We start from the raw sequence: 19,155 nt of genomic DNA, 5'->3' as shown, positions 1-19,155 counted from the left end.
TCAGTGGGAATACCCAGTTTAGCACAAACTGCTGCTTCTCCCTCCCTGGCTCTCCCAGCTGTGTGAGCACAGTTCCTGTACCTGAGTTGTGAGCCAGATCAAGAAGCAGATCCCCGTTAAAACAACCTGTCAGGAGGAAAGTTAACTTTTAATTTTGAATCGTTTCCCTTGTGTAGGGTTACTTGAAAAAAATGAAACAAATCCGGGGGTAAAGAACAAAAGAGATCAAATTTAAGCTGTGCAATAACTTGGTGACTAGAATAGTTGCTTAAGGGGTGGACTCGGGTTTCTGCTCCAAAAGAGAACAGCCAGAATTTCTGTGATCTCTTCTATGATAAGTAAATCTTTTTCAAAAACTGTTTAATGAGCAAGAATGGTCTCACCTTAGGAAGGATCTCACCATATCAGCTGGTCATCACTTGGCAAGTGATCCTGCAATCTCCCTGCTCCTACTGAACTTCCATCACACACTGAGCTCATCAACCTGAACAAAACTTCTCATTGATAAACCAATTGTTTAAAAATATTAATTTTGCCAAGAAACCTTAGTCTACTTGTTTCTTGATTTTTTGTGTGATTTTGCTTTCTTAGCACCATTTAAAAAACGTGCTTCCAGCTCAAGTGAAGAAATAGGCACCTGAAATAACTTTTTAAACTCTTATTAAAAGTTCCCTGAGTTTACATCACTAGGTTAAGTATTAATTGGTCTGTGATGTTGTCAAGGTTGACAATAAGCACCTCTGAGTGCTCTTACAAATCATTCATTGGGGAGCAACAAGCTAACCTGAGCTTCACCTGAAGCTTGCACCTTTGTTTCTGTATGCCATCATGTGACTAAAGGATTAGTAACTACTGCTCCCAAGGGATAGACTAAAGCTCACTGAAACCCTCAAGCAATTTCATTTCACACTTTATGACTGTTTTGTAAGTCCAATTTTATGTGATGGCAATACACTTTGTAAGAGATAACTACAGCAATGACTTACTATAGTTTAGCTTTAAAAAACTATAAAAACAAACAAAAGTGTATTATTTATATCAGAGATCTTATCTTGCTGCAGCATATGGAACACAGACCACAACCAAATATTTTTGTACTCTGTGTATTGCACGGTGCTGCACTGTAAACTCTCCCTAGCAGGGATTTCTGACAACTGACAAGTCTTGCTTTTCTCAACAGAAGCAGGTGCCAACTCAGAAAACCTGTAAAAGTAGGATGTTGTTTTCCTTGCTTTTTCTGTGATATTTAAATGTAATTCTTCTTAAAAACAAGCAACATCAACATGCCTTACTGTAAGAACACAGCATAAACCTCTCAGTACCCCAGACTGCCAGTGACAGCCCCTTATGCCCTTCTTTCCATACTCTTTTTAATTTTTTTAATTAAAAAACTTAAGCGAAATGCAATCAAAGCAATTCCAGACTAAAACAACAAAGAAATCATGTCTACATATGTATTTCTAGGCATCTCTTACATTTGGATTATTTTATCTCCCAATAAAGCCTTAATGAGAGCTGAAATCCACAACTAAGTCAAGGCTCCACAGCAGCCTTCCACAAATAAAATTTGTTCCCTTTTCCTTTCTCTAGCACTGTGGTTTGGTCACCCAGGAAGCAAGATGGTTTGGAAAACTGATATGGCCTAAATCAACAACAACCATGAAATTTAATTTCAGTTAAATCAGCAGAGCAACAAGTCTCAGAGTTGAAAGTGCCAGTCTAAGGGAAAAGGATGGAAATGTGACAATGAAGGAGGGACGCTGGTGTGGCAGGGCTGACTTAGACCAGGATATGTCACCTTAGCCTCCCATCCTCAATGCAATGGATAGCAAGGCAAATGAGAAAAGCCTGAGTAAATCAGAATTTTCAAATTCAACCTCACAAACAAGTTAGGCAAACAAAACAAAAGCCTTCCCAAAAAGTGTGGAAATTGCAGGACAAAATCTTTTGCTGTGAGTGAAGAACTATCATTTGAGATGGTGTGGATGAGAAGAAAAGCCTTGCATTTCAAAATAAAGTGCAGAAAATAATAATAAAAAAAATCTTAACTATATCAAGTTTACTTTCAGGAAGAGTATTACTTATTCAAATTCTGTACCTAATTTTCTTAAATTGTAGATATGAACCCTATGAAAAATGAGCTGCTTACTGCTTGGAGAATAAAACTTTTCTGTTGTGGAAATTTTCAGAAAGGGAAATTAAGAAACACATTTGTTTAAATAGTAACAACAACAACAAAAAACGCCCAGAAATTAAAAAGCTTTTCAATATGATTTGTGATAAAGATGGTAAGATTAGCAGTCATTTTGGTTCTCCAGGAGCCAGAAAGAGCAATGTGTTTTTTCAGTGAAAGCATTATTTTAGCCTCCCAGGAGATCTCAATAAACTGAGACTTAGTTACACCAATGAGTTTCCTGTGATCTAAGCAGGTTTTTGATATCTCAATGCAAGTGGGTCAAATACACAAAATTCTGAATAACATTTCCAACTAGAAACACAACCAATTGCTCCATGTGACTCAGAAGTGTCACTTAAAACAGAGCCAGCCCAAGGCTACTTCTGTTAACCTTAATTCCCAATGCCACACTATGCCTTTTATTAGGGCACAAACAGTTCTGCCAACATTTGGGAAACTAAATCAAGGAATTAAATTCAATAAAATGTAACAGAACAAAAATTTATTGAAAAGAGTTGCATGAACAATTAATTTGATGGATTTAAGAAACAGCTATAAGGAGGCAGTCTGAGAGAAGGGACAAGAAAAGAAAGATGACTGAAGATTGCTTAAGCTGTCATTACCCTGCAGAAATGTATATCTATGCCTTTAGAAGGAACAAGAAAAGAAATCACTTAGACTTCCACCTAGACTGTCATATCTCTCTTTACTCCTTCTCAACATCTCTGGATGCCTGTACCTTAAACAGCAAGGAGTGCAATCAATGAAGAAATCTGACAGAAAATGTAGCAATATTAACTTGCCCCATGTGGTATAAGAAGTTTCAATTAATAATTTAGATGAATTCCAGAACTATGACTCCTTCCAGTTAAAATTATTATCCTGAATGGTTGTTAAAAGATTTCTGATTTTTCAAATCCATTACCTGTAATACTTTAGCAAGGGTAAATATCTTAAAAACTTAATAAAACCATGGATATATCTGTTAGAACTTACACTCAGCTTTGAGGAATTTTAATTTTCTGCCAGAATTTTGAAACATGATGCACTTGCAACCAACCACTAAAGCCCTGTTTACATTCCAGAAACTTCAACCACTGCAATTAACCAAGTCCAGTTGCTTAATTAACAAAGAACAGAGGTCAGCCGTGGTTGTGTAAATTCTGATGAAGTCCTGCCACGTTACAGTTTTACACAAGTACAAAAAGATGCTGTTAGTTGTTTCTTCACTGTAGGACTTTGGGAGATAAAGGAAAAGAAACACTTCCCAACAACTTGCAAGGCAAGGATAAGCTGGAGCCTGGCTGTGGGGGACTTGCAGTCCCAAGGCCCTCCCAAGGTGGGACTGCTGATAGCAAGGGCTCTGCTCTAGAGACAAAAGCCCAGGGCTGCACTTCTGTTCCCTGCAGGAATCTCAGCTTCACACTGGAGTAAGAATCTCATCTCTGTGTGATTAAATAGTTGGTACCACTACAAAGAAAGCTGATAGAGATGTACTATTATGAAACTGTTACAAAATGTATCATGCATTCTGGGAATTCCATTGAATTAGTCATTTTTGTATTTATATTAGTTGTATCTGAACATTTTACTGCTGAGAGGAGCTCTTAAGACCAAAGCCTTTAACACAAACCAGTAAATGTCAGAATTCTCCCCATTAAGCAGTAGGGCCTCACTATATGATTTTATGCTATGCTAAGACCATCTAATGACCAGCTGTCCCTGCTGGGGTGAGGCTGCTCCCAGAGATGCCCAACATCTGCTCAACTCCCCAGGAACCTGGTTAGTGAGAAATTCAGGTAGAAAACAACCTCTCCAACCAAGTCCTAAGAGCCAGCAAGGATGCAAAGGCAATGTAAGAGATGTATGACTGATGATGGCAAGAAGAGAGTTAAAGAGCTCCTTTTGACTGGGCACTAAACAGGCAATGGTTCCAGTACCAGCTGAAATACATGAAAACCTACATGGAAGTCCATCTGCCACCACAGCTTGCTACTGTTCACGGCTAAATAAGTTAAACTAGCAGAAAAGTATTTTTAAAAAAATCTTCCAGGTTAATAGAATAAAACCCATAGTGGGGAGTTTCATTCTGTCCAAAGAGAACAAGTACAAGTGAAGACAGAATTTGCTTTGGAACCACAACTTGGAAATGCTTAGACATTTATCCAGAGACCTTGCAAGCCCCCTCTTGAAATATTTAATAAACAATGTTAAAAAGTAGTCTGTAAGGCTGGAACAGAAATATAGCAAGATGTTTCTGCTGGACATGTTAATATATCATATGCAAAGGACAAAATATAACCATGTAATCCACTGCCTCTTTCCTTCACTGAAGAGCAATCCTCTATTCATTCCATTTTCTGGTTTTGGACTCCCTGCATTCTCTTTAAGCTGTCATTTCCCATTTCCAGTTCTCAGATGCCTTATGCTTTCTTGTTCTCATCAAGAGAGTAGTGTATTTTAAAACCTTGTCTTTAACAAGGCTGCACATGCACAGCTTATAAACAGATCTAAATTATAACTTCTGCAGTAACTCTACTCCTCTTTGCCACCTTACTAGGTATCTGTCCCCACAATCTGTCCCAAAGTCTGGAGATAAGCACTTGTGTGCAACAGGAGGGTTAATCAGTTCACGATTCAGGCAAAATCTGGTACTACAAAAAATTATCAATTTTCTGCTAGATTAGCTGCTTGACACAGCTGACTGTGCAACAGCAGAAACATTACAGCCAGAAAAGGAGAAGGGTAGAGAAATGCAGCTGAACAGGTAGGACTCTATAGCCCTGACCCCAGCTACAGACTCACTTTATCTATCACAATACAGAGTAAGAAGTGTCAGGGATGGTTTTCAGCTCTGGTTTCATTCCAGCCTAGCTGTGTCTAAATGCTCAGTAACAAAGCTCCACACTTCCTGCACCCAACTGGTGTATTCCTGCCTTCTCTGACACCAGTTCTGGCAGTCCACCAAGCTGTTCCAGCACACTGAGCTAGTAGAAAACTGTACATGTTTTATGGTTCAGTTAGTTTCCTGCCAGCTTAGGTATGGAAGGAAGTGGATAAAACTGCTGCACTGAGCAGTTTGACCAGCTTAGGCTGCTTTGAAACCACCACATTACCTAGACCAATTCAAAGGCTGTGTTAAGACCTGTGTTACAGATTAAACAATGCATGGTTTAGTTCAGCTTAAACTGAACTGCAATTGAATTATAGCAATTAAACTGCTTATACCAAAACAAGAATGCTCATGAAGAGGTCTGCATCAGGCTAATTGGTATTAAAGCAATTAAATTTATTTCCCTACAACTTTCTTTAGACACAGCCTCACATGAGCTGCACAAAGCATTGCTGGGTAAGCAGGTTACAGTCTTGCACCACATCCGCTCTAGGTCAAGTCTGAAGTTGTACAGTGCCACAGACTGATCTCCTGTACAGGCTTCTCACACATCAGAACACCCAAACAAAGCACAGAGAGCTGTGTGCCCCCCACCAGGATTGCCTAGATAGGGTCAACTTCCTCATCTATATCCTTTGCAAAATGCACAAAGCCAAACCCTGCACAAGCTGATTGCTACAATTGGAGACATGGCTGCCACCATCCCACCAACTGAGACCTTTGCTGGACTTTTTCTGCCTTGCACAGAGCAGAATAAGAATTTTGAAATTCTGGTTTGTGACTTCTCTGCAGAAATACTGCACTGAACTATCAGAGAATCTTGTTTCAATCCAAATAACAGGAGTCCAGAGAGATTCATTACACCAGGCCTGCAATGTGGCCAGCTCTTGGAGATGCCATTTATGATCCTTCTCTTTTCTGTGAGAAAATCTATTTTCACCTATTATAAAGTTCTATCACTAATTTACAGATTAGATTGGATAGACAACAAAGAGAAATGGTTTACAGGTAAGTCTAAAGAGTTCTTTATATCCCACATTCTTCACTGGAAAAAATACAAGCCTGTAAGGGTTTGGGGTGGGTGGTTGTTATTCTTGTCCTTGGAGTGGTGCTGGCAGGGGTTTTATCAACATACATGCTAAATTTAACAAACCAACTAAAGCAAATCAGTATCTAGTTAAATAAATACCAATTCCCTTATTATTAAAGTGATTCAACACTTGCTAAGTTTTATCTCTACTATACTGATACAGAAATGCCATTTACATCACTCCCACTGGTATTTAGAGCACTAGGAGAACATCCATGCATGCAGTGGCTTCCACACAATGACATCTTGGGTCAACTTAAACCAGCACCGTGGTGAGAGTGGCTTTGACAACAGCTGGTTCAAGGAGTTTCAACAACAGTGAACAGTATGAAAACATGAATCTCTTTCTGCCAGGTTAAATTCCTCTGAATTGACCAGCTGTAATTGTTAAGAGCCAACAATGCAAGGGAAGCTGCAAGATGGTGTTTGTGAGAAGGTCGGGACATGACAGACTGACCTTTTCAATAATCATGAACTTCATCTCAATCCTACCAAACAAAAAGCAAAAAGTTTCCTGTGGGCTTAAATCACTGAAACGACATATTCTGAGGTCAGGGCAGCACTAGAACTACCACGAGGAAATGGAAACTTTTTGTACAGCCCATACACCTGTTTGTGACTGATTAAAGCATCAGAACTAAAATGCAAACATCTACATAAGTAGATATCAGATTTTTAAGTGTCTTTTAAACATTAATTACGTCAGAGTGACATAAGTAATGGTTTAGCTCAGTTAAGGCATGCAGAACTCTTATTAGTACTAGAAAGTGGGCCAGTGTTTCTAAGGAGAAATAAAGATGAGATTTTATGGGCAGCTAGATGTATCTGATAACCCCCATTGTCTGTTACACCAAGTTCTTATGTTATCAAACTCTTTCACAAACAAACTGGTCACTACAACAGCAGAAAAATGTTTCAGCTGTTAAGTTGGTTAGAAAGTTCAAGTGGCTGGGATGTGACAAGCACCACAAAGGAAGTTACGTGGTGGAGTGCAGAGCTGGAAGCTTACCCCAGTCAGTAGCAATCATTAGAGCAACAAAAACATTTACTTTCTACTGGCTTAGAAAAAACTGAAATACAAAGAGAAGTAAATACTGAAAGCAGTCCAGTGGTGGAGACTGACATACAAGAGATCAGGAGACAAGGGAGAAAAAGAGAGGGGGAAGAGACAAAAGGAGCAAGTGTATCTCTTCTGAGGTGTCACATCACATGTACTATCTCACTTAACCACACCGTGAGAACTGAAACAAGAAATTTACAGTCTGTTAGTACAAATAAGACCTGGATTCAATTTTATAACCATGTTATCCAGCCAAGTTTCCTCATTAAAAAACATGCAGATGATCTGTGCCATGCCTTCAAGACAATCCCACCTGCACATTCAGAGTTAACCAGAGCCCTGCTGTAGGAATGTGAAGAGTAACTGAGTAGGTGCCAGAACTTGAAAAGGATGATAGTAACTATTGCTGCTGTTTTAGAGAAATGGCTTTCAGGTAAACACAGCTGCAACTACAAAAGGAGATGGACAGGCATGAATGTCCATGAAATACATACTGCTCAGGGGACTCATTTCTGTGGAAACAGAAATGCTACTGTGATTTTTTATTCTTAGGAAAAAAAAGAATTCATTATAGCAGGAAATACTAGCTTAATAGTTTTACTGCTGCTACTACTTTCTCCTGTCTTGCCAATCTAGAAGTACTACTTTAAATGAAGCCATAATAAGTGATACAAGAGGTTGCTGGTTTTTGGTAGTTTAACCTTAGTTATTCATAAACCTGAAACAACACTGAAATATTTTATGTGTGTAGATTTGATATATAATGAAAACCAGGGAAAAAATTAAAACACTTCCTAACATACAGTAGAAATTGTAAAAAATACAGTGGATCTTGAGTCTCCACTCAAGAGTAGCTTCATGGTAGATGACACAGCCTCACTATCCTGGTTTACAAATAATTGTATTGTAGAAGCTAATTGAAATATTCCTCTTACTCACCTTTGGATCGAGTGGAGATGTCCATCCCCTCCACCACCTCCTGCTCTGCCTTTATTTCCTCTTCAGCCAAGCTGCAAGATTCAAAAAGGTGAATTAGAAGACTTTATAGATTGTATTAATCCCATTACTTACTTCCATCCATTAAGTTCAACCCAACACTGTCAAACACAACTACATTAAAATTTCTGATGGAATGAAAGGTTTGCTGTTTGCCAGAGCATACATTGATCAAACCACAGAGAAAACAATCCAGGTACACACATATGCTGCAAGTTACCAAGCATAAAAGTGACATTTTCGTACTGAAGACAGTCTTGTAACATGTACTGAAGATTATGGCAATGTATGTATGAACTGTATGTGTGTGACAGACAAACAGGAATTCTGTTCCTTGCAGCTTCTAATCTCAGATAAACCATGTGGACAGATGCCTGCCAACATTTAAATGCTCATCAGCATTTATGAACAGATTAGCTGAAGTAACAGACTTAGCAACACAGAACAACTTGCAAAATTAGAAGGTAAAATGTAATTTTAAAAGCCATTAAATAAATAATTTAAAAGATTTTGTAACTAGGCTGTACAATAGAAAACTGAATATTTATAATTTACTGGCAATGCAATTCCACCAATTATTAACTATGAAGAGTAAACAGTATAGAGTTGTTACCATTCAACCTTACACAGTTGGTTTTCATTTGCTCCAGGCAGAATTAAATTATTACAAAGTACATCTGACTTTCTGATCCTCTACAGTTATGCCATTCATGAAAATAACTCAATCAATTTGGCTTGTTAAGTCACTTTGGGGAAAGAAGATGGAAGGGAGAGGAAAAATGAACAAGAACAAACACAGTTACAGAGCACTTTTGGAGATGTGGCTGTCCTAGATGAAAGGTAAAAGAAAACACACAATATTGAAGCAAACCCAAATTCAAAATGAAGGACAAATGGGATTCTGGAGCTTCAGGCAGGTATTGCAGAGTCCACCAGAGCACAACATGAGGGATGGAGATCCTCCCCTGCACTGGGACAATTCACCACTCGGTCAGTTAATGGAAGTTGTTGCTGATACCAGTCTGCTGCCATGGCAGATTATGAATTTCTGCTGCTTTTGAGTGGGCTGAGGTTCCATTCAGCCACCCCAGCTCCAGGGACATGGCCAAGAGGGCAGCTGGAACCTTTGCTTTGGCCACTGTGTATAAATCTGCCTGAGACATCTCATCAGAGCTCGGAAACAACAGTGAGGACTTGGTTACATTTATACCAGAGAAACTCTTCAGCCTGACAAACAGTTTATATTAGCACGAGTTTTGTTATGGGTATAAGTTAAAAGAGATTCCTAAACAAAGTAAAACTTAACAGCAGAAGGATTTCTTAGTTTGCTATTTGACAAAACTACTTTTAATCAACTATGAGCTATTGGGGGATTGGGTTGCAATTCCTTTCACAGTTCTAAACAGTAGAGTTACGTCAGCAGAAATTTTACATACAAATTAACCAACCTCAGTGTATGGAAAACCCAAAGCTGAGAGGTTCCACGAAAAGTTCCATGAATGCCAGAGATCATTATTCTTTGTCATTTGGATATAGAAATAATTTACAAAATAAGCTCTTTAAAGTCACAAAACACTGGAGGGAAGTTCTATTCTACCAGTATCTACCTCCCAGCTCATGGACTATTCTGATCATTTCGGGAGCAAGGCAAGGCACCCCTGTGACCAGAATTATGGTAAATGTGTAGCACAGTTGACTGTAACACAATGCTTCTCAGATTTATTTTGCAGGGGCAGATTAAATGCACAACACAGCCAACCATACTACAATGCTCACACATTTACTATGCATGGGCAGATCAATTATCCTGCACATTTGTTACACCCTTTCCCAGGGGCCTCAGCAAAGAGGAGCTGGCAGTGGCCTGCAGACACCAAAACATTTCATGCACCACTTGCCTTTGCCTGTTCCTCTCCTAAGCAAAGGGAAGGGATGGGCTCATGGGATGGGTTCATTGTTCTCTTCCAACACTGCCTTAGAGTTTTTTTTCCTCCCCTCTCTCTTTATAAAATCCTGTTTCAATATCACCAAACTGTAACAAACCCCATATTTTTAAAATATCATGTATATATAATCAATAATGCATACAGGTAAATATGTGTTCATACCCAGAAATTCTGTAAGACTGGAGTAATCGGGCAGTGCACATGAAATGCTTCTAAAATACAGGTCCAGTTCCAGACACAGACTAGGACATTAGGACTAGGCTTTACAAGACTCGGGTTGATCATTTATGCTCATTTTACATAAGCTGCTACTAAAAGGAATGGTTTCCCCAGTCCTTAACTTCTTGTTCCAGAAATCATGTCCATTTTATCCAAATCAGTCCTGGAATGTAACTCACTGTGCAGCTGGACATGCAGAAAATGGGAGAGAACCACACAGGGAGAAAAGGGCACCACCCTTTTAGCAGCTCACATTTAAGTTACATTAAAGCCATCATAATATTCCAGACTCATCCAAATCTATCATTTTGTTTAAAACAACCACAGGGGAACAGCATACAACATGAAAGAGACAGTAGCTGGTACAAATCAGTATTACAATCCAGAGAATTGTGCATGAATCCTGGCTGAGAAATGGGAGTGATGGATCAGTATGGCAAAACCATAGCAGGAACTGCTCCTACTCCCCTGACCAAAGCACCAGGAGATGTTTCAGACTGACTGAGGCTGTTCAGTGCCCCAGGCCCAAACCCAGCACTGCAGGGGGTTACAGGGCAGGACTCCTACCTATTATTACAGCAGAGCAGGGTTTTTCAGCTCAGAGTGTGTCCCACTCACATAATGAGCTTAATTTAGGAAACTGAGTCTGGTTCCTCCATCTCCCTTTCAAGTGTTCTTGCAATACTGCTATAAATAAGAGAAAGATGCTTCATAAATACTTGTAAGGTGAACAAAGTATCTTGCAAAATCTTGATACAAAGAATCATAGAATGATACAATGGCTTGGACCTTAAAGATGATCCAGTTCCAAACTGGTGCCATGGGCAGGGATGCAAACATCACGTAAAGGATGCCTGAAAATAGCCTTCCCACAGATTTTAAGTATATATGAGCAGTCAAAACCGCATTCTCCACTTGATATCAATGTTCTCCACTTTCCTCAGCAATGGAGGAGCACATTCCTATTCACACATGTGCACTGTGTGCATCACTCACACAAAATCCAGCAATTACCTTCTACACTATGAAACCTGAGCCTCAGAGGAAGAGGCATCTCCATAGTCTCTGTAATTAATTAATCTTTTAAGGGCACAAACATTTAAATATATATGAAAACCACAGAGACTGTTCAGAAAAAAAAAAAAAAACGATGTTGGTGGCAAACAGTTAAATAAAAGTGTGTTAGACATAGCTACAAAAGATCCTGAACAGTCACAGCTCTTCAAAAGCATCTCCCATTGCTTTATTTGCTGTAAGATTTAATGACTTCCACAACATGACATTGTTTGAATGTTGGCAGTGATGACTGTAGTGGTCATCTCTGAGATTCAGGTTCATACATACATACCAGCAATTCATAACACGTTTACAGTAACTTTTCTAAAGCTGACATCTTTTCACCCTCCATCAATACAAGGAAAATTCAGAAAATGCTTTATAAAGCACAAACTTCCAAATGCAGATATTAGCAAAAGATTTCCAATTAAATAATTCAAGAAGAACAGGTTCTTAAACAGTTACCTTACTATTACCCACAACAAAATAAAAGGAAAATTAAGATCAGCAGCAAAATAATTAAAAACAAGTATCTCATTCCATGGAAACAATAACTGTGTGGTCAAGTAGACTATTCTAGAGAGTTTTATTTTGAGAATTCATTTTTGTAGGGCTCAGAGCAGCTATTTCAGCCAGCATGTATTACTGTCATGTATGAATGGGATGCTCTGAGGCTGCAGATCAGAAATGATACTGAAATATACTCAATTAAGTACCTAAATGAATACAACAAATAGCTTATGTAATTCTGAAAGCTACTCTTATTTCCTCATTAAGATGAATGAACACAGAGGAACACATTTTAAGAACACAACTGAAATAAATACAAGCTTTGCCAGTTTCCCTGTCAAATGACCAGAAAACCAATTAATCATTTAAAACTTCCCTACTCATATTGACAAAACTTGCAACAACAACAACAACAGAAGTTTGTTTTCTAAAATGTTAAGCTAATTTGTTTGATACAAACTAGTTTAGCGTGTCTGAATGAGGGTAGAAGGGGTGGAGATTATTCCTTTGGGGAGAGTTGGGCACAGAAAGAAAAAAAAATAAGGATTGCAAACATACAAGATTTATTGATACTCAGATAAAACTGGAAAAATAACTTAGCCGTCTAATTTTTAAATATGTTCTCTACCAAACTGTAGAGAGGGTGGGGTTTTCTTAATACAAAATTTCACATCCCTGAATTATATACTGACTTTTCTGTTTAGGAAAATCATTCCTTTACTAAGAGTAGTACTTACCTGAGAAAATGCACATATACAAGAATATATAAAGCTGCTCTAATCCATAGTAAGTACAAAGAGCAATTAAAAGTTGCAGATGAACTACTGCACCTTGACATTTAACCAAGAAAAACTGACAGATATGGAAAACCACTCGAAACAGCTAATGCCCACATACACAGTCTAGATCTACATCAGGGAATAACACATGAATTTCAGATCAAGAACTACATATTTCTGGAATTCATTTTTCCTTTTAATTAACAGAAAACAAAACAAACAAAAAAAAAACTGATTAAAGACTATAAGCACTAAAACTGAATTTCATCTTTAAGATAATTCCTGCCTCTCATGCATCACATTTGTGAGCAGCAATTCTAAATAATGATTCCAAAAAACTGCATTCAATAAAAACTTAAAACCAAAAACCACTATTTGCATGCCATTGCTGAATAAATAGCAGCTTTGTATGAGCACTCACCTATAACAGTCTCTTACTCATCGGTAGCTATGCTATTTATGCAGGGCTCTTAAAATGGCGTCTGCCAGCACTGCACTGCCTCACTCCTGCTCTGGAGCTAAAATGGTAGCACTTTGTTCAATACCAGCAGCTCCTGTTTACACAGCAGGGCAAGATTCAAAGCCAGCATCTAAATATCAGAAATGGTAAAGAAGGACCAAAGGACACCTGACATCCGGACGTTTAACTAAAAAGGCACAAGATAGGGAGATTTGTGAAGTCACAGGTTACTAAGGAAATCACTCAATTTTAGCTTCACCCTCCAGTGTGAGCACCTCATATTTTACATTTCCTTTTGCAGAATTCCCTGCAAAATGCTCCATGTGTATTAAGCAAATAGCACTCTGTATCAAGTAATTAACATACACAATAGGCTCGTTCAGGTATCTATGTACAGCAGTGTTTAAGCTGGTTACCTGTGATAACAAGCAAATTTAACTATTTTTCATTTAAAGAACACTTTGGTTCTTTTTAAAACCTTACTCTTATTCAGTGTCCATTTAAAATAGCTGCACAAAAGAGAAAAATCAGGGGAGGGAGGGGGATCCTTGGTGTTACACATTCATCTTTAAGCCTATAAACTATACAGCTGAGGCCCAAGCAAGGCAGCCAAATAGCTACAGATTTCAGACGCTAAAAACATAATTTGAGAACAATCATGCTTGAAAGTAAACGTTTATATGAGCTGAATTAAGAATGTTAACATCCTGCTACAGCATGGTTTAATCTCACAGTGTGAAACGCAGATGCTCTGACAACAGGCAGTAAAGGGTTAATGTGAGAATGGCAGACAACCACCAAATACATGAAACTCACCTCCTATGTAGCTATGGCTAAATTAGTCTTTAACCCATGAATACAAGACATGTTTATTAACAAATGTATTTAAATTACTTTCTAAATACAATTTAAAGGGCCAAGCCTGATGGCCTACTGTGCTGGTTTCCAGTGTGCTACCACAAAGGGGTTTGCAGACAATAACCAAGTAAATCAAACCTAGTCTAACAGGCTTAAAATCACTCCAATGGGATTCATGTGCCCATGGGAAAAATACTGGGGATCTACAAATAACAACATTTGAAAAGTGCTGTCTACTCCATTTTACATGGGTAAAGGTTTTGTTCAACTTTCAAGATACTTAGGAAATTCAAATTAATACCCTGAATTTCAGACAGAGGAGAGCTTTTACTGAGATTTATCTCCCTTTAATCGATTATGCTGGAGTAGTACTGCCACTATGGAAAAGTGACCACCAGCTATTACTTTTCATCTACTGGATCCACAGGGCCAGTAGCTGAAAAGTGATACAATGCAATCCACTGGAAAACAAGGCAGAACAGGAGAAATGTAACAACAAAACCAGAAACAACAACAAAAACCTCAAGCAAAAGTGATATCACAAAATGGAAGCCAGCTCAGGAAGACGAGCCAGTCGAAGTTTGTGGACATGATATGAAGTAGGGCTAAATTTGTAATGTAATCTATGTATTTCTGCTTTTTGAGCACGAAGTTCCTTTTATTACATGCTCCTTTAGTAGCAACGTAGGTTTTCTGCTACATTTCAATACTCCTACCTACTGGGGGGGGGGGGGTGACTGTTACATTTGGAGTGGTTTATACTCTGCATTTTTTTCATTCCCAATATGTTAAGTAGTGTCATTTGTTTAAAGAAATTACTCAGCTTTTCCCTAGCACTATTTCACTTCCAAGTAAAACAGTTTGCCTCCAAAGAATGAAAAAGGCATGTAGCTTTTTAAAAGCTACTGTTTTCACCATGATTTATAATCCAGATCAGTCCTTTGTTTTCCCCCCACTCCATTCTTTGTCCAGTTAATTACAAAAGTAACTGGATGTTGGCACTAAATAATAATGGCTAATCATATTCATCCTGGGCAATTCAAATTACTCTCTAGTAGCCAGAAAACTTACAGTGCAATTATACGATTAGCTGCTAGTTATAATCAGAATAATGGCCATTTGCTCCAAGCTGAATAAACCTCATCTGCATTGCTTCATACATGTCCTGTCTAATTGTGATTGTAACAAGATCCAGGCCAGTAAAATCTTGGGGAGGAGAAAGCATACGTGCTTTTTCCCTGCATCTGTCACTTAAAACAAAAACCCCACATTCCATCTGTCCTGAACAGAAAAAAACAGCTTATTATGCAACCTAGGGAAGTGAGTGATAACACTGTACCTTGACAAAGCACCAGAATATAGATACACATGAAATCCTTCAGCTTGGCTGAATTTGCTTTAGTTAGACGGAACAAAGATGGCAGAAATTTCCAGAAGGCCTTTCTCAGCCCTGCCACTGCAATTGTCAATCTTTAACCTGCCTGCTGCAGCAATTGGCTCCGGCGCTGGCGGAGCAGCGCCATTGGGCTGAGCCGAGGCACAACGCTGCCGTCTCTACCTTGCCTCAGACATCTTGCTGCAATGCAGACATTTGTTTTTTGTGAACTATAAAAGAATTAAACTCGAGTGGTTGAAAATAGTGAACTTTAGCAGACTCACGATGCTCCGTTTCGTTACATGCACGAGGGCAGCTCACACAAATGCGCTTCACTGTCAGCAGCGTGTCTGGAGGTGCAGATTTGAAACAGATCCTGGTTTAACAAAACCTGTGGGAGCCATTTTAATACAAGCTTTCTGATTGCAGATCACTTACCCCTGCTTCCTCACATTAAACAAATATTATGTTGTTCACTCTTAAAGGCTGAAAGTAAACTGCTAACATGTATAAACTACTACTAGGAAAATTGTGTCCAAATGTAATTTCTGGTTTTTAGCAACTGAAGAACAAAAACCAGAATAAGTTCTTAGCTGTGTCAGCACTTTCGTGTATGCTGAAAAATGTATTAAAATTGCATACAGAAATACTATCACATGAAATTCAGTGGTACCCCAGCAGTATTTCAGGTTTCAAATTGAACTAGACATTCTTATAATCTAATCCTAGGGGATTGGGGGGGGGGGGGGGGGCATGGAGGTGGGGGGAACGAAAGCTTTTAACCAAAGTGAAATATTCAAAGTAAGATACTCACACAGGTAAACAAGTAATCAGAGGTAAATTTATATGTTAAAGAACGTTACCAAATACATGGCAAGGGTCTATGAAAGTTTGCATGCACTGTGGCTTAGTAGTGATTTGCAAAGCCAGACTAGCTTTCAGTTCTTTCCTAAAATAATGAATGTGTATGGACTGTTAAAACATGTGTAAAAATTACATTAAAAGCACAAAAGAGCATCCTTCCTCTGCCTTTGTAACAGCCCTAGTGATCACTGAAAAACAGCTTGTTCAAACAAGCAGGCAGGCGCTACAATTAAAATCTTTATAAAGAGCCCAAAATGTTTCTAAATTAGTTATAAACCAAGCAAGCTTGTCTGAGGTTACACTTTGTATAGTATCAGAAACATATGCTCATTAAGTATTATTTACTTTACTTCATAAGGTCACTTCATTGCTGAGCACTGGCACTTTCATCACACCCGAAAAGCCCAAGGAACAGTGAAAACGCGCTTTACCCTGCAAACATGGTAATTAATGATCTAGGAACAAACAGCAAGCAGAATATTTTTCACTGGCCTAAGGTAAACAGGAAGTAAAAGCTTCAAAATTTAGAGACAGATTATCAGAAAAACAGTGCATTCAAATAGAGCAGTTTACATGTACAAGTCCCTTAAAATGGACGCTAAGCAAATCTGATCTTTTACATAACTAACCACTAACATCACTTCATCTACTGCACTAACTGACCCAGTAAAAACAAAATGTTTGGAAAACTATTAAAAATGTTCAGAGAGTAGCATGCTGCTTACTTACCAACTGTTCAAGCACCCATCTCATTTTTCCAGTTAAGAAGATACAACAGGCTGGCAGATTTGGGAATTGATCAGAAAGGAATTTCTTGAAATAATTACGTAGCATTAAACCAAAAGTTAAAAAAATAAAAGGGAAAAAAAAAAAACCAAGAACGAACAACATGTACTACTGTCATGAACCACACATGATTTTATATCTTCTGGACTCCACAACACAGAACTGTGGCTGAGACAATGTAGAACAAAAAGGCACAGATAAAAGTTGCATTAGTTTGTTTGAACTATGCAAAACAAGAAAGCTAACAGTTCAAAAACATTTTCCATAAAGCATCAGATTTGTAAATAGATGCACTGCTGCGTTTTACTGAGCAGCACTCCATTTCCAAAATCTGCAGCATAAAAACTCCCTTTTAAAGGAACAAAATATTAACCATACATTGTCCCTCAGAAAGAGAAAAGCGTTGTATTAATTACTCCTGCAAGAAAAAAGGTTCAAGAATCATTTTAAGTTAAGATAAGCTGCATAAAAAACATGATGCAACAGCACACCACCACCTAGGCCCAATATCTACAATCTGCCATTAGCACTTTTTGCTGATGCCTAGGTTTTTAAAAATCCCATATTTTCTCAGAGATAACTTATCTTAGCTGTTCCATTCACTGTTTAGAAAGGTAAACTTGCCTGTTCCTCTGTCTGCCATTATCCCTGCTTGACTCCCTGTAGGGCAGTTAAATGCATCTGCTCCCTAGCTTCCATTTTCTCTCCAGCAGGCATGTGACACAACAGACAATAGTGCTGGCAAACTGCTCAGAGACAGAAACCTCCTTTGGAAAACCAGGATCTTGATAAACTCTACAAACACCATCCTCCTGTGAAGAAGTAGGCATGCCAAGGCTTTGCCAGACTGTAAAATAAAGCTGTGGCTAATGGCTACTAACCATGTGACCCAAGAAAGCAAATTTAAACAGTTCCAACTTAATATAAGTGCTGTGGTGTGAGTTTTGCACGAGAAATCACAGAGAATCACACTCTCAACCCACAACTCATAGGTCTTAGAGAAAAAGCAATGTAAAAAGCAAGGCTTACCTCTGTGGATGCATTGTTAACACAGTGTTATGTCAATACTTATAAAACATGGAGGACAGGCTCTCAGTACTCGGGCAGGGAGGGCTTGGCACTTGGGCTTGATGATCTGTCTTCCCCATGAAAGCCGCCCCCGGATTGGCTGCCCCGGCAAATCCGCATGTAAAGCGCCAGGGGATTGGCTGAGACACTTCCTGAGCGATTATCTTTGTGCGGCTCGGGGAGCAGGAGCCATCCCGGGCTCGGAGCAGGCCGGCGCGCTAGGCCCGGCTCCGCTCGCCACCAACGCTGCCGCCCTGGCCCGCGCTGCCCCGGCCCGGCCCGGCACCGCCCGCCTCGGGGAAGCGCCCGCACGCCGCCTGCCCCAGCAAATGTGCCCCAGCCTGCCGTTTGCTGAAGGCGGCTGGGTGTTGTGAACCCGAAGGAGGCAGAGTTCGCCCAGGTCGCAGGAGCTGTTCTTTTGTTCGCGCGGAAAGCGAAATTCGCCTTGCTGGTGCTCAGCTGGGCCGAGCAAGAGAGGCCACAGGCGGAGAGCAAAACTTACCGAAAGTGCACGTGCACAGGAGGGACTGAAATTAATAACTCAGAATTCAGAGAAGGCTTCTCCTGCTCTAGAATTTAAATATGTGAACATGCAGCAGAGCAACCATGTACCCACAGTGTGATTCCTTTAGATACCACGAAATGCTGAGTCTTAATAGGAAAAAGGAGCCTTAAACAGGAACACTCATGTCTCCTTTCCCCAAAAACTATACCCGAATGGAAATTGCTTTATCACAGAGCGCTGCTACCACTTGGTGCAGGCCCTCTCTGTGTATAAAACGCTGCAGAGCAAAACTAAAAATATCCGTGTCACCCCGGAGGCCGAGATCTCCATTCCCCCCACCGGCCCCCACCTCTCGGCCTGCCTGGGGCTGTTAAATAAAAAGTGACTTCCTCAGGAGCGCTGCAACTGCAGCTTCCTGTCCGTTAACCCTCGAGCACTTGGTGCTTTTTGAGACGCAGCACAGGCCCTGGAAACACAGATTTCTCTACATGGCGAGTTATCAATCTGCCCCCCC

At 39.5% G+C, this 19,155-nt stretch overlaps 1 protein-coding gene across 10 annotated transcripts in view; it reads right to left on the bottom strand.

The window, feature by feature from the left end:
• Positions 1-18,200, bottom strand: part of ZMYND8 (zinc finger MYND-type containing 8) — a 50,262-nt gene extending 32,062 nt beyond the window's left edge. For 4 of the 10 annotated variants that reach the window (XR_015807334.1, XR_015807335.1, XM_014888944.2 and 1 more), the window contains exons 1-2: positions 18,098-18,186; positions 8,159-8,229 (exon numbers count right to left, since the gene is read on the bottom strand). Coding sequence is in view for 8 of the 10 variants with exons in the window: in XM_014888944.2 (XP_014744430.1) it covers positions 8,159-8,229; positions 18,098-18,111 (85 nt within the window). In the remaining 2 variants the exon portion in view is untranslated. Of the gene's footprint in view, positions 1-8,158; positions 8,230-10,947; positions 11,251-13,146; positions 13,329-17,011; positions 17,144-17,692; positions 17,859-18,097 lie in introns of those variants that run through there. The other 6 variants (XM_014888949.2, XM_088174955.1, XM_088174958.1 and 3 more) reach the window with 6 other exon arrangements.
• Between the last annotated feature and the right edge of the window lie 955 nt (positions 18,201-19,155).

Source organism: Sturnus vulgaris, chromosome 17 (assembly GCF_052056855.1).
Source record: "Sturnus vulgaris isolate bStuVul1 chromosome 17, bStuVul1.hap1, whole genome shotgun sequence".
Lineage (NCBI taxonomy): Eukaryota > Metazoa > Chordata > Aves > Passeriformes > Sturnidae > Sturnus > Sturnus vulgaris.
Note: the sequence above shows the minus strand (reverse complement) of the source record. Positions and strands in the feature narration are given on the sequence as shown.